Source organism: Hoplias malabaricus, chromosome 1 (assembly GCF_029633855.1).
Source record: "Hoplias malabaricus isolate fHopMal1 chromosome 1, fHopMal1.hap1, whole genome shotgun sequence".
Lineage (NCBI taxonomy): Eukaryota > Metazoa > Chordata > Actinopteri > Characiformes > Erythrinidae > Hoplias > Hoplias malabaricus.
The window spans coordinates 24158165-24173201 of NC_089800.1; the positions used below are offsets into that span (position 1 = coordinate 24158165).

General features: G+C 37.0%; 1 protein-coding gene across 2 annotated transcripts; it reads right to left on the bottom strand.

The window, feature by feature from the left end:
- Positions 1–6901: 6901 nt before the first annotated feature.
- Positions 6902–14912, bottom strand: lin37 (lin-37 DREAM MuvB core complex component). Of its 2 annotated transcripts, none has more exons than XM_066677511.1 (10): positions 14821–14912; positions 13772–13858; positions 12526–12601; positions 11520–11570; positions 10957–10986; positions 10271–10356; positions 8962–9119; positions 8202–8324; positions 7479–7552; positions 6902–7303 (listed from the first exon to the last, which is right to left on the bottom strand). In XM_066677511.1, exons 2-10 carry the CDS (start codon positions 13803–13805, stop codon positions 7225–7227), a joined length of 711 nt encoding a protein of 236 aa, XP_066533608.1. In that variant the 5' UTR covers positions 13806–13858; positions 14821–14912; the 3' UTR covers positions 6902–7224. The 2 variants fall into 2 exon arrangements, with proteins under 2 accessions (XP_066533608.1, XP_066533601.1); XM_066677504.1 differs by having other exon boundaries at positions 6904–7303; positions 14737–14881.
- Positions 14913–15037: the final 125 nt, after the last annotated feature.

Genomic DNA, 15037 nt, shown 5'->3' on the forward strand with positions numbered 1-15037 from the left:
TAGCATACCAAGACGATAACCCTGACCTATATCTGGTACCCAATTTGCTTATGTGCACACTCACTAAAGACATTCACTACTTGTGCCCTAGCAAACCTTTCATTCATGACAGCGCAAATGGGATCTGCGGCCTTAAGCCTATGATGAGTAATACTCAATGCCCGGTAGTCGTCACACCCCGACGTTTGGTAACCAGTACTCAAGCTGAAATTGTTGGAAATCGTTGGTTGGTTAACACCCCCTTTAGAGAGGCCCTACTAAGCTATGATCAACATGACACCTCAGAAAGGGTACTCCTTCCTAGCCGAACCTTCTGGGTAGACGTCCCCGTAAACGCAATCTTACATGTAGGAGACCTGGCCCTGTATCACCTAAACCCTGACCAATATGAGAGCGACATAGAAATCTCAGAGTTCTTCTCCAAACACACCATTGAGCTAGATACTAAAACACTAACTCGCCTAGAATATGAGGGAACCCAAGTCATTGATCTAACCCCCATAGATAACACTCTTAGAGAACTGTCGTCTCAACCCCTATGGCCAGTTCAGCCTGTCACCTATGCATGGTCCACTCTGGACACCTTACTAGTTACCCTGGTAGGATTAGGATATCTTCTGACCTTTGGTATAGCTTGGTTCTATTTCAAACGCACTCGAGCCCTCCAGAGCAGGTTAGAAACTTGGTCTAATAAAATGGTCAAATTCGTCAGACATAAAAGAGCCCAGAGAGGTGAACCCCCTAGTTTTAGATATGAAGCTGAAGGCCATGTCGAAGAATCAGCTCTCGAGGTTGCGTTTGAACAAGACCTACCCCTAAATAATTAGAATCCCTTCAGCATGTAAACATACACATTCCATATACACCCATACACTAATAGGAATACATCAGCTCTGGAAATGTGTTTGAATATGCTTGCTGATCTCACCTTCCTCCACAGCAAAAGTTCTTTTCAGCTCCATGATCCCTGCCGAATCATCAAACTGAAAAGAAGGGGGGAATGTAGTGGAGTATGGACCGAATACCAGATAACCAGATCGAAATGAAGAAATGAAAAGTTTTGAATTAAAACTTTTCCAGTCTGAAGGGGACCTTTCGTCCGCAACCAAGGCACGAACCACAGGGGGCAAAGGCCTTGCAGCCCCCACACACACGCACCCACCTAAGAACACTTTCAAGTAACACATGGCCCCAACAACCCCTCCTCTCTTCAGGAAATATCGAGATAAGTTTTTATAATGCTCTTAAGAGACAGGAACCTCAAACAAAAGGAAGGGTTATAATCCCGTTTATGACGAAGTGGCACCTCAATGTCTCTTGTTATCTCCCACGGGAATCAGCAGATGTTTAAAAGGGGTGACCTCGAGTTGAACCCCATTGACTCATCTACACGACAACCTACACATGGACCAACAGCGACCCCAAATGGACACTGGCGAAACTACGCCTCGCTCGGGGTCGTCTAAACAGTAGCGGAAAATAGTCAAACTCTGATTAAATGTGTATAAACAAATGTATTAATGTCACTTTCTGTACCCTCAGATGAATGCCTATCTTCTAATGAAATGACGTATATTGTTGATTGTTTCTATCATGAAAAGAAGTTCTGTCTCTGAATAGAGAAAATGGATTAATGTTCTTTTCCAGCGTATCATCATGAATTGGACATAAACAACGTACTCAAGATGGGATCTTATGTGGATGTTTGATGCTAACAATCCAGTGTACTCATTGTTATATGTTGATAACATGTATAAGAAATTTCGATACGCGAAATTTATATTCTTTCTGTGAATCACTGACTCAAACCCCCTCCTACTCTCTCCCCCTCGTGAGGGTCACGTGAGGCTGAACTTGTGTCCAATCAGAAAAGAACGCCTCCCATTAGGGCGTGATCGCGCTGACTTTGAAAAACAGCAGCTCGACTGCTCGCAATTCAGTTACGAGAGCTCGACAGCAGTTACGAGAGCTCGACAGAAGTAACGGTCCACGAAAGTAAGCGGAAAAGAGAGGACAGCAACAACGGCAAGAAAATGCGAGAAACTTTGAAACAACAAAGAGACGCCTCTCCTTCCAGCTGACGAGACAAAGAAAACTCTCAGACTTCATCAAAAAGCTTACAAGAGACGTCTTGAATTAGCTGAAAGTATGAAGCTTTAATAATGCGTCGAGTGATTTGAATATTTTCTTTTCTTTTAATCTTGTTTATGTTTTATTACCCATCGAAGTTTAATCTCACGACTGACCAAAGCCGGTGAACTTATTCGTGGCCAGAGTAAGAAAACACCGCTGAGATACCAGAAAGTCGTAGAATAAGTAAGTTTATTGAATCGATTTTCAGTTCTGGATCCGCAGTAACCAGCGAAACTTTCGTCCAAACGTCCATATAGTTGGACACTCCTACTCACGACACTGAGCCAGAGGATCCTGACGCCGGCGTCATCACGCTCCGAGTACGCCAAGGCGACTCAACCGACAAAGAAAACCTCCATGCTGACTCAGCCTGGAAACTTCCGAGACCGCGAAATCAAACAAGACGCCATCACTCCCAGGACCTCAGAGAGCCTTTGTACGCAACGAGAGGAGAAAATCGACGAAAAGTAAGCTAAACTTACGCATATCCAGAGCTGAAAAATTGAATCAAGTTTCTTGATAAATTTTGCATTAATTAAACCTCAGTTAGCAACACATTAGTCACAAGTTAGAGTGCCTAGCGTATCGCCGCAGTCGAATCGGTTTCCCCTGCTCTGATGCCGTGAGATTTCAAGATCACGCTATGTTCAGTAAATATCCTTCTCTTTGTTAATAAAACTTTCATTATTTGAAATCACAGTGTGTGCAGTTTGTTCATTAGAATTTCTGAAAATCCTGAAGAACTCACTTAGCTTGATTATTATTCATTCTCAGACTAATTATTAACGTTTTAATTGCTTAAGCCAATTATAAACTTTAATTAATATCATTAAGTCAAATATCAGAGATTATAGGAGTTTGAATAAGGTCAACGCTATAAACACAAATTATAAATATATGTATTAAATATATATCCAACATACGCTACAATAACATCTTTCACACTCTATGTTACACACGTCTTTCAGAGTTTTGTTTCAAAAACAACTGCGCCCTGTAGTCTGCACATTTCATGTTACAATTTGATTATTTTGTCAAGTCAGTCAATCACGACATTCAGAAGTCATTTAAATTATTGCACTTTTTCATTGAGTCAGAATTTACACAAACAACTTTGACTGTCTCTAGACAAATTGAGGAGATTTTAAAAATGAAAAGTGTAAATTTAAATATGGCTATTTAAACTTCCACACACAAAACTATAAACAAAAACATACACATTTACACAATTATATTATTTTGTAATTATACATCTGCTTCCTCAACTTGGCCGTGGCTGATTTCCTCTTCGCATTTTTCCTCATCTTTGGAATCATCAATATGTCCCAAAAATTTAACTGGATATTTGGAGACTTCATGTGCAAGTTTTACACCTTCATGATTTCACTCAACATGTTTGCTAGCATTTTCATACTCACTGCCATCAGCCTGGACCGCTGTCTGTCCACTTGGGTGATTGTGTGGGTCCAAAACAAAAGAACAATTTTTAAGGCTAGGGTTTGCTTTTTCTTTATATGGTTAACATCAATTGGCAGCAGCTTGCCTTCCTTCATCTACTACAAAACAAAATTTCATCCATATACAAATAAAACTATTTGCATCCAAGACTACGACTTAGCTACTTACAAACATCTAATAATATTTCGTTTTACAGTACGTTTTCTCATTCCTGCCATTATAATCACAGGTTCCTATTTGGCCATTGGTATACGTGTCAGGCGTCTCCGTCAGAAAATAACGAAACCCTTCAAAGTAATACTGATTGTGATCTTGGCCTTCTATGTCTGCTGGCTTCCTTATAATATTTACTATAATATTGATTTGTGGACTTATGAAACAAGAATCCTAATCAACTATGAGTTCATTAAAGTTTTAAACAAAGTGGGACCAGCTGTCACCAGCCTTGCTTATTTAAACAGCTGCCTGAATCCTTTTCTGTACGTTTTCATGTGTGAAGATTTCAAAACAAAGCTCAGACAGTCCTTGGTGTCGGTATTTGAAATTGCCTTTGCTGAGAGCCATCTGGCCCTGCAGTCTTCTCGAAATCCTCCAGGCCACCTCAGACCCCACCCCCAGATTGTTCCTGAGGATGATCTTTAGAACATTTTCTGTCAAAGAGCAATCTAACGTCTATTTTGTCATATGTCTCAGCAGAAATCAATATATGTATTAAATATCCATTTCCTCATTTTGATTTAATATATATAATGTACCTATATATATATATGTAATATATATAAATACCTACACATATACCTCTAACAAGAAATTATTCACAAAAGCCTTAAAATATGAATAATGATGCATTTATTTATTTGTTTCTCAATATTATTAGGACTGCTGAAAACCAATACAATGGTCTCTGTATAAATTGCAAGTGACCAAATTTGCAAAATAATACTTTCTTAATAGAAAGCAATGATGAAGCCCCTGAAATTTTGCCACACATTAGAGCAGTTCCTACACTAGTATTAAGAATTCCTTATCAGGGCGTTATGACGTCTATTATTTTCTCTTGTGGCTAATTTCACAAGCATTGATTTTTTTCTATTTAAGCACAAACAAATTATCACCATTTGGAAAACTAAAATTCCCATAATTTCCCCATATTTTATTTAAACAACATTGGTGATAAAAGCAATAGTCACTGCATGTTAGTAGCTTTTTCTATTCTGTGCAAACATTTCTAAATAGACTTTCCTATACTGTGTGTTTAGATATACAAAGGGAGGTTCTAGGAAGTGATACATTCTGAATGCATATAAAAACAAATCGGCTCATTTCAACTATTATTTTTAAACTGCTATGAAATATTAACCATTATGAGTAACACCAGTGTATGAATTTAGTACTTTAGTTGTTTTACCAGTTCCCAAATTCAAAAAAACAACTCATCATTTTTTTATGATAGCGATAAATTATAGTTTTTCAAGTAAAGACAAAAGGTTTAAGGGAATTGAAAATCTAACAAAAACAAAAGATGATAAGTATGATTATATAGAAAAATAAAAATATAATCAATTTCATGTTTTATTTGTATATATGTATCTGATTTTCACTCAAACTTCTTTTGTGTCTGTACTTATGTGTTTGACAGACAATATATCATCAGTTTTACTGAACTGTAAACTTTCATTTACTGTATTTCAGGGAAATGTTTCTTAAGATCTGTATGTCATTCAAATTGCTATGCATTCTGTTACAGAATAAAAAGTTAAGCAACTTACTATGAGTTTTTCATCCTGATGTTTCTAATGGGTTTAAGTTTTTTGGTCATTTTGGTCAGAAGGATAAAATATATTTTTGGAGAAATTAAATCTTTCATTCAAAATTGTGAATAAAAACTGAATGCAATGTTGTGGAGGTGCCAACATCTAATATTATATTCAGAATAGAACACAAATCACAGATCAAAAGTTTAAACTGAGAGAATGTATCATTTTAAGGGAAAAATATGTCGTTTCAAAATTTTATGGCATCAACAAATCCCAAAAAAGTTGGGACAAGGCCATTTTTTACCACTGTGTGGCATCCCCCCTTCTTCTTACAACACTCAACAGACGTCTGGGGACAGAGGAGACCAGTTTCTCAAGTTTAGAAATAGGAATGCTCTCCCATTCATGTCTAATACAGGCCACTAACTGTTCAATCGTCTTGGGCCTTCTTTGTCGCACCTTCCTCTTTATGATGCTCCAAATGCTCTCTATAGGTGAAAGATCTGGACTGCACACTGGTCATTTCAGTACCCGGATCCTTCTCCTACGTAGCCATGATGTTGTGATTGCTGCAGAATGTGGTCTGACATTATCGTGTTGAAAAATGCAGGGTCTTCCCTGAAAGAGATGACGTCTAGATGGGAGCATATGTTTTTCTAGAACCTAAACATAGTTCTCTGCATTAATGGTGCCTTTCCAGACATGCAAGCTGCCCATGCCATAAGCACTTATGCAACCCCATACCATCAGTGATGCAGGCTTCTGAACGGAGCATTGATAACAACTTGGGTTATCCTTGTCCTCTCTGGTCCGGATGACATGGCGCCCCACTGTTCCATAAAGAACTTCAAATCGTCACTCATCTGACCACAGAACAGTCTTACATTTTGCCACACTCCATTTTAAAAGACCCCTGGCCCAGTGCAAACGTCTGAGCTTGTGGAGCTTGCTTAGAAATGGCTTCCTCTTTGCACTCTAGAGTTTCAGCTGGCAGCGGCGGATTGTGTTCACTGACAATGCTTTCTGGAAGTATTCCTGAGCCCATTCTGTTATTTCCTTGACAGTGGCATTACTGTTTGAGGTGCAGTGACATTTAAGAGCCCGAAGATCACAAGCATCCAGTAGAGTTTTACGGCCTTGACCCTTACGCACAGCAATTGTTCCAGATTCTCTGAATCTTTTAATGATGTTATGCACAGTTGATGATGATAACTTAAAAGTCATTGCTATTTTACGCTGGGTAACACCATTCTGGTATTGCTGCACTATCTTTCTACGCAACAATGGTGGAATTGGTGATCCTCTTACCATCTTGGCTTCAGAGAGACACTGACACTCTGAGAAGCTTTTTTTATACCCAGTCATGTTGTCTGTTGATCTTATTAGTGTTTGGTCTTCCAGCTGTTATATGCTCAATTTCTTTATTCCAGCCACTAATTGCTACTTGTCCCAACTTTTTTGGGATTTGTTGACACTGTGAAATATTGAAACAACATATTTTTCCTTTAAAATGTTACATTTACTCAGATTAAACTTTTGATCTGTCATCTATGTTCTATTACGAATAATATATTGACATTTGCCATCTCCACATCATTGCATTCAGTTTTTATTCACAATTTGTTTAGTGTCCCAACTTTTTTGGAGTCCGGTTTGTATGATAAAGAAGCTGAGACTTCAATTTGACTGAAAGAATGTCAGAAAGCAAACTTTTACTAATACTTTCTTTAACAATAATCAACAATATCAAGTTACTAACAACTGCACATTTTACCAAACAGTCTTTTCTCTATTCGATTTTAGCCCCATTACTGGTCGGCTGAAACTGGAAGTCCTTAGTCAATTTCTGTAACCTGTTTTGGAGACTGAGGGTCAGTTAGCGCTCATACATCTCTTTGAGGATCTTAATGCTTTCACTATAACGCAGCTGGTTCTTATTTGAAGCCTCTTTCCACCTAAATGGAAACATACATTAAATTAATCATACATCTGGGCTAATAATAGTAGAAGACAGGATTAATATTTTTGTTGTCAACTACAACAGCATGAAAACTTAAGCTATCTTACTTAAAAATGTGTTTTTTAATCTGTCAAATAATATTTAAAAAATATAGAAACAATGAATCTTACTTCTGTCTAATTTTCTTCCAGTGCTTCATGTGGTTGAACATGGGTGAGGCAGCCCCTGATATGCTGTCTGTGGACTAAAGGAAATATTATCATAACTGTTACAGCATTGACAAAACATGTTCAGTTGATCTTCTACATAAACTATATCACAGATCTCTTACTGTGCGTGCACACCGAAAGCGACCAGAATTAATTAATTTCTAATTAGAATCGGCAACACTGGCCGATGATGAGCAACACGGCCATGAGCAACGTGAAGTGGGCGAATTCAGTGACGTGATGCAGTGACGTACGGCAGCGACTACCAATCAAAAAGCATTTCTTCAGATTCCCTCAGAACCACTCTATTTGTTCATTTTTTGATAAATTACAGTTGACATTTGAGTCAAAAATAATGTTCAGTTATCGTTACATAAACAAAATAAACATAGCTGTACGTTTGTAATTTCAGGGGTTTGTTTATTATAAAATTAACTTCTGACAAAAGATAAAATGTCTAATCAAGGTTGTGATCATTTTGTAACTAAATAATGCCCATGCTTTTACACTGGTAGCTCTATTTGCGTGCCCTGCCTTCTTGCGTGTTGTTGGACACGCCCACCAGCGACACATTGCCTGATGGATTTTATCGCTTTCGGTGCGCACGCACAATTATAAAAAGGACAGCCCTGAGTAATATACCTAATATGTCTAGAATCAAACAGCATTTAGAAGCTGGCTTACTGAGGGTTTCTCTACTGGTGGGATCCTTAAGTATACAGGATCTCCAGATTCATTAACTGGACAAGGAACAGGTGGAGGAAGACGATATATATTTTCAGCTTTTCCATTCAGCATGTCTACTGCCTGAAACAGAAACAGCTCAGCACTGATTGTTGAAGTCAAATAATCATATCCAATTTCTTCAACCTGAAGTAATCATAAACAAAAATTGCCTGTGTATAAGCTCCTGAGAGGGTACTTGTTAATGAGTAAATGTTTACAATGTGGTTTCCTGAAGTATTGGTGTCAATGACCATGCAAGTGAGTTTTATTCTAGAGTACATGTCTTGATGCATATAATCACTGTCCAGTTAAAAATGCTTTTGTACAACATTTGAAAAAAGCAGCTGTCCTTCACTTCGTGTGAAAATTTCATGATGAATGAACCTTTAGAAATGCTCCAAAATAAATCCTTTAAGCATTCATTTCCATTAAAAGTTAAGTAGGTTTTTCCTTCTCCTGTAAAGTTACTACTTTGGGAGACACATGTTTTAATTGGACTGCGATGATATGTATCAAACATAAATTTTGCTAAGAAAATATACAACATTCATTCAGGTACTTGGAGGTTTTGGATCCTTTTTTTAGTTATCCAGTATAAAAAGAATTAAAATAAACGGTTAAGTTTTCACTGTGTCATTTTGTGCTGTATCAAATTAGGTGTTTTTATTATTATTATTAAGCAGTGTAAACAAGATGAAGCATTATGCCAAGACCTGACCTCCTCCTCTCCCATGCTGTGAGGTGGGCTAGCAGCAGCTGTCTCTCGGACAGAGGGATTGTTCCTCATCCAGGCTCTGCAGATAGGGTAGAGTGAGGTTCCAGTACTGAACTGGGCTAAATCCACACTGCGGTCAAACAACTTGATGATGTATGCGTCTGACAAACAACAAAGACCACCCAGAAGTTAGACTGAGAAGAGGAGGCACAGCATTACATTTGAAATAGTCTTAAAGCATACATTTTGCTTGGAATAAGACTTAGCACAATACCTGGTCCATAACATACTTTACCTAGTAAATTAATATATAGATAACCCACAACTTATCTATGGGATTCAGGTCAGGACTTTGTAATGGGCATGCACCCTGGTGTCCTTAAGCCATTTTGTCAGATCTTTGGAAGTATAATTACAGTTTACTTTCTTTACTTCTGACCAGAAATCATAGATCTCTGTCCTGGCACATTTTTAAAACTGGTCTTGAAGCAGGGGCCTATTTTTTCAGCCTTTGGCCATTTAGAAATCACTTAATGCTACCAAAAACTTGGTACTTGATATCTCCAACTTCTTACCCGTTCCTTTGATGATGTCTTGGGTTTTATTTTAGAATTCTGAACCAAAATCATTGATCCAAAACCATCCTGAGAGAAGTAGTGTTTCTGTCATCCCAAATGTTTTATTTTTGCATATAAATGTTTTTTGTACCTTCACTTGTATTTGTTTTTCTAAGGTCAGACTTGTTCTAAATTTCCCATTGTATCAAAGTCACAATATAAGCAGAGGTTATAAACCTCAGCCCTTAAATACAATCACAAATGCAATTATTAACTCAAACTTTGGGAGCTAGCCAATCAGAAATTATCATGATATAATCTACACTTTACATTTACATAATTTACATTTATGTACTTTTGACCCACTAAAAATCTCATATAGTGAGGTTGAAACATATCTGTAATCAACATTTTTAAAATGACCTATAATGTGAACAAAATAGGTGACCTTATTAAGTATGCAAAATAAAGTGGATTTATTAAAAATTGACTTGAAAATGCATGTCAACATTTGCCCCCAACTTTTTGCCCTAACATACAAAACCTGTTGAATTTGATATGAATTAGTATATCATACTGTTGAATATAAAGGAAAGTTGGTCAGGATTACAGAATTATTGAAGTATATTTGAACATTTAACTCCTGACTCTTAAATAAAATGCACATTTTAAAAGTGCCTTTCATTGTTTCTCTAAAATGCATAGTCTTACATCACAGATATCACTTTTTACATCTCAAACAGTCATATCCTTACTTTGCTTGTGCTGGTTAGTCTCAGATAAGCCATCGTCCATCTCTTTCCGCTTCTTTCTCCGATGTTGTGGAAAACGAGACGATGGCCTGTGAGGCAGAAAGACCCAGATATAACCACAGGTCTCTAACAGAAATCATACACTGTATATACAGCGTATGATGATTTCTTAAAAGTGCTATGGCCTTATAACAAATTGAGCCTAACAGCACTGTTTAATGTATTTGTATAGGGAAATTATCATCACATATTTTTCCACAAAAACTATATTTTATGTAATTATTATGTAATATTCCTTCTGAACTCAGCAGGACTGTTCCAATGAAACGGCTAATACATCATTAGGCTCTGTAAAACGTGTGAACTGTACGGAAGAGTTGTGATTTGGTAATGTGACTAATATGCGTAAAAAAAACCAACACAATGTGTTAAAGTTTCCAAATTAATCGCGTGTTAACTTTGACTGCACTAATTCCTATTCATTCAAAGTGACAGCTTCTGTCATAGACTTAAATGCTCAAAAAAAAGTGCCTTATCTATGACTGGGAAAATGGCATAAGTCCAAAGTAGAGGGACTAGTGAGCTCATTGTCTAAAAATGGCTTGCATGTAGGCGGTATGCTAAAGTAAGCAACAATAAATGGACAAAAATTCAAGAGGACTTAACAATATCAGTGAGTAGTTGCATACCTTTTTCCAACAGAGGACGGGGATAAGTCCCTATAAGGAGAAAGGTGTCAGTAATAATAATACATTTCTTTCTTAAATTGTTCCTCAGAAAAGATAAAACCAAACTTAGTAAACATATTAGGCAAACAGCCTTAGAACCCACAGAGACATTAGTCATCTGATTGCACAATTTTATGTTGCATAAGGACTAAAACATTTTATATTTGCCTTTGCAACAAAGTAAAAAAAAATTGTTTGAGATATTTATCAGGCAATTTCATTCAAAATCATCTGGAATTGTATTGTGTTTTTTTCCTTTTACTTTATTTACTGTTTATTATCTAATATTAATGTTCACATGAAAAAAATACCTTTACTTCAATAACAAGTAAGGACTGCAATAAGTGACAGTAAAATTACTATATAGTTTTTCCTGGGAAAGGCTCAAATTTTAAGCTCAAAAAGAACCTCAGCCAATAAATCCCATATGAATTACGATTTAAAATTATTTAAACCTATATTTTCCAGGGAAAGAGGTCTGATAATGATATTGTTTATTAAAAAACTAACACACGCAAACATACTTCCCCACAGAGTCTGCAACAATTTTCCCAGCATCTTCTTCATTCTGATCTCTTTCAAAGAAAAGTGAAGAGAGAGGAGAGAGAGAGAGAGAGAGAGAGATCAGAGGTTACTAATAAGCTTGTTTCCTGAGCAAACCACATTTCCTGAGAAACCTCTTTAGCCGTTAAAAGTAGTTCTATTACGTGCATGTCACAATCACTAGATCAAAATACGCAGTGAGTTCCCCTAATTTAGAAATGCAAATAAAGACAAAAAAATATATTTTTTAAATAACAATAATTTAAAAAAATATAATAAATGGTGTTAGCAAAATAAGTAAGCCTTTAAAACTGACATGAGATTTAATATACTGACTGCACAAAAGAAATTCAGTGCCTATAATTCAATCATTCATTTATTTTCTGTAACCTATTTGTGTGGGTCAGGGTTGTTGGATGTCTGTGCAGGCACACACACAGGATGGAACACCAGTCCATAACAGGACACCTTTGAGTAGCCAATTCACCAACAGGAAACTCAGGCAGACACTGGGAGAACACAGCAAACTCCTCACAGTGACCAGAGGCAGGGTTTGAACCCACAACACCAGGCCTGTGCAACTGTGTCATAGGGACTGCTCGAAGTAAACCTAAAACTTTTGTGTATACACTTAGATGAGTTGCTATTTCCTGTAGAGGCAATTTGTGCTCCCTTAGCACAAGATATGATTTTCACATTACTTGGGGTTTCCTTATTTGTGGGTTTGCAAAATTAGGTCACAGGGAAGAGTGAAATGTTCTTTAAGAAATGTCTATAGTGTTGTTTTTATAGGTTCTAAAAATGTGGAATTCTGTACAGATAATTATTGAGTTGCAGGGTTGCTGCTGTATCTTATTAATAGAACAGAGCTTATAAGGAAACCTTGTATGGAAAATGAATGTCTATTACTGCTTATGTGTGATCTCTGACAAATAAAACACCCTCTATATGTAGACATTATCTGTTACCTTATTTTGCAGTACTAACCTCTCACTGTCACTTTTCTCTACCAGACCCTGCAACACTGCATCCAGTCGGTTTCGGGCACCAGCACCTTCAGAATCTACAAAAGAAAATTATTTAAATCAGACTTTTCCAAACTTGTGGGCATTTTGTCCAATTTGTGTATTAATCAAGTATTTTGGTCCACCACATCACTAATCAGAAAAAGTGTTTAGTTCTGTAGAATGTAATGCCTTCCTTTAGCCCATGAAAGATGTCCTTCATGTGATTTTGAGTTATCAGTTTTTAAGATTTCAGTATCATATAAAAGAACAGCTTCTCAAACTGATCATTCTGTGCATGACTTTTTAGGTAGGATGAGAAAAGTGCTGTTGTTTGATACATGTTATTAGTCTGACCTCATGTCACAGTGGTTTCAGGTAAAATCCCAGGTAACTGTACTTGTAAATGGGGCTAGAATAGGTTAAAGGTTCTATGCAGCTTCAAAACGATTGTGAGATGCCTCCGACATATAAAAGAGATAAATGTGCCTCTGTCACTATTTCCAGGGCTGCTCCCCTAAAATAATTTGCCAAGCAACCTTAGAATCACAAAGCGGAGATCCCTTGCGAGAACCGTGTTACACTTTATGGCCCACAGCTCACAGGTGTTTACCCCGCCACAAGAAGAATCTAGATCTGTGTTCCTGGTACGAACATTATGGCAAAGGCTGGAGCAAGGAGGAGAATGAGAGAGGGAGAGGGGGCGGATGTCCAAGAATTAATAGTTGGATATCGATTCTGATATGTGCTTTTCTGTTGATTGCTATGTGGTTAAAATGGCTAGAATACCACAATGTAACACTTTATGCATGTAATAGCATGGTCCAGTGTATATTATGCATGATATATGGGTTTTACCATGTAGGCAACATCATTCTTGCCTTGCGCCCAGTGATTCTGGGTAGGCTCAGGACCCCCCACATCCCTGAACTGGATAAGCACTTACAGACACTGAATGAATGAGTGAATGAATGAATGTTTATCCAACCGTAGTGGCTATAATGCATATTAAAGCACTGCATCTGACCTGATTTGTTAGTGTTTGTTTAATAAAAAACACTGGAAAATTGTTATATTTATGCTCACACAAATTAAGATTATTTAAGTACTATTATCAACAATGGAATTTATGATATTGCAGAGTTTCTGTATCCGTCATGGTCCTATTCAACAAAACACATTACATCAATGAGGAGAACATCTATGTATAAATACAGATAAAATCTCACCAGGTTTCTCAGTCTTAATTTTCATGGGAAGCATTTTGATTGCAGATGTCTTCACCCAATAAATCCTTTCCTCCTCAGTAAAAACCTCTGATGTTTAGACAGTATGGTGCATGAATGTAAAAACATGAGACAGATTATTAAAAAATGTATGCAGAATTTATTGTGTGCAGTGTCATTCAGGGTGGTTTGATGTGAAATATTCTCTTGAAATTTATAGAGTATTGATAAGTGATGAAAAACTACATAATAATTGCCATTATATATACTTTTTTATCCAAAATAAACCTTATGTGTCCAAGATAATATATGTAACAATGAAAATAATAAAACAGCGGTAAACCTTCAGGCATCTGGTTCCTATCATTACCAATGGGAATAAATCAGACTCTGTTCCTCAAGCATGAAACATTTCACACCAGAACCCTGACTGACACTCTGAATCTCAAATTGCTCCCTGTTCCCTTTACAGGACCTGAGAGGCTTTCATTACCAAACAGTGCTATGAATATACTTTGGCTTTCTATTGGACATATTATAATTCACATCATTTGAGTCTAAATGTCGTTCTTTCATGATATTCCTTATGCACTCAGGGAGGATTAAGCCATTTGAGACTTTTTGCTCTTTATAAAACCTGGAAAAATCCTTTATAAAGCATGTATTTAAATACAGAGAAATGTAAACAAATATCACAAGTAAGATATGGTTACTTTGTACAATAACAAGATGTCTGAACTGAAACTTTTAAAAATACAAGCAGAACTTAGCTAGTGTCGATGACAGAAATGCTAATTACTGAGCGTTCACCCATAAAAAGAGCTCGAACTAAAATAAACCGTGAAACTCTTTTGTGATCTACGTGAACGTTAAACACAGGCACATTAGCTTTCCAGCTAACAGCTGACACTGGCTTATTAAAAGTCTCTAACACGGCTGCAAAGCATCGAAGAGTGTCCCGTTATTACCTAAAAAACAAATAAAGTCAGGTTCACTTCAGCAATCAAAACAATAACGGATAAATTCCGTATTACGGTTTAAACCGTTGCTACCGTAGAAGACATTCCCCCTGATTCCAATTCGTCCGACTTTACTCTTCCGCGCGCAACTGGAGCTCTCGCATCTGATTGGTGAACATGAGTAGGCGTCTCTTAATGTCATTGGTCTATCTGGAGGTCTGTCAAAAAGCCCTCAATTTGATTGGTTGTTAGCCGTCTATTCAACGGTTAAGGCTTAATCTCAAATCTCCCCCTGCTTCACTACATAGTG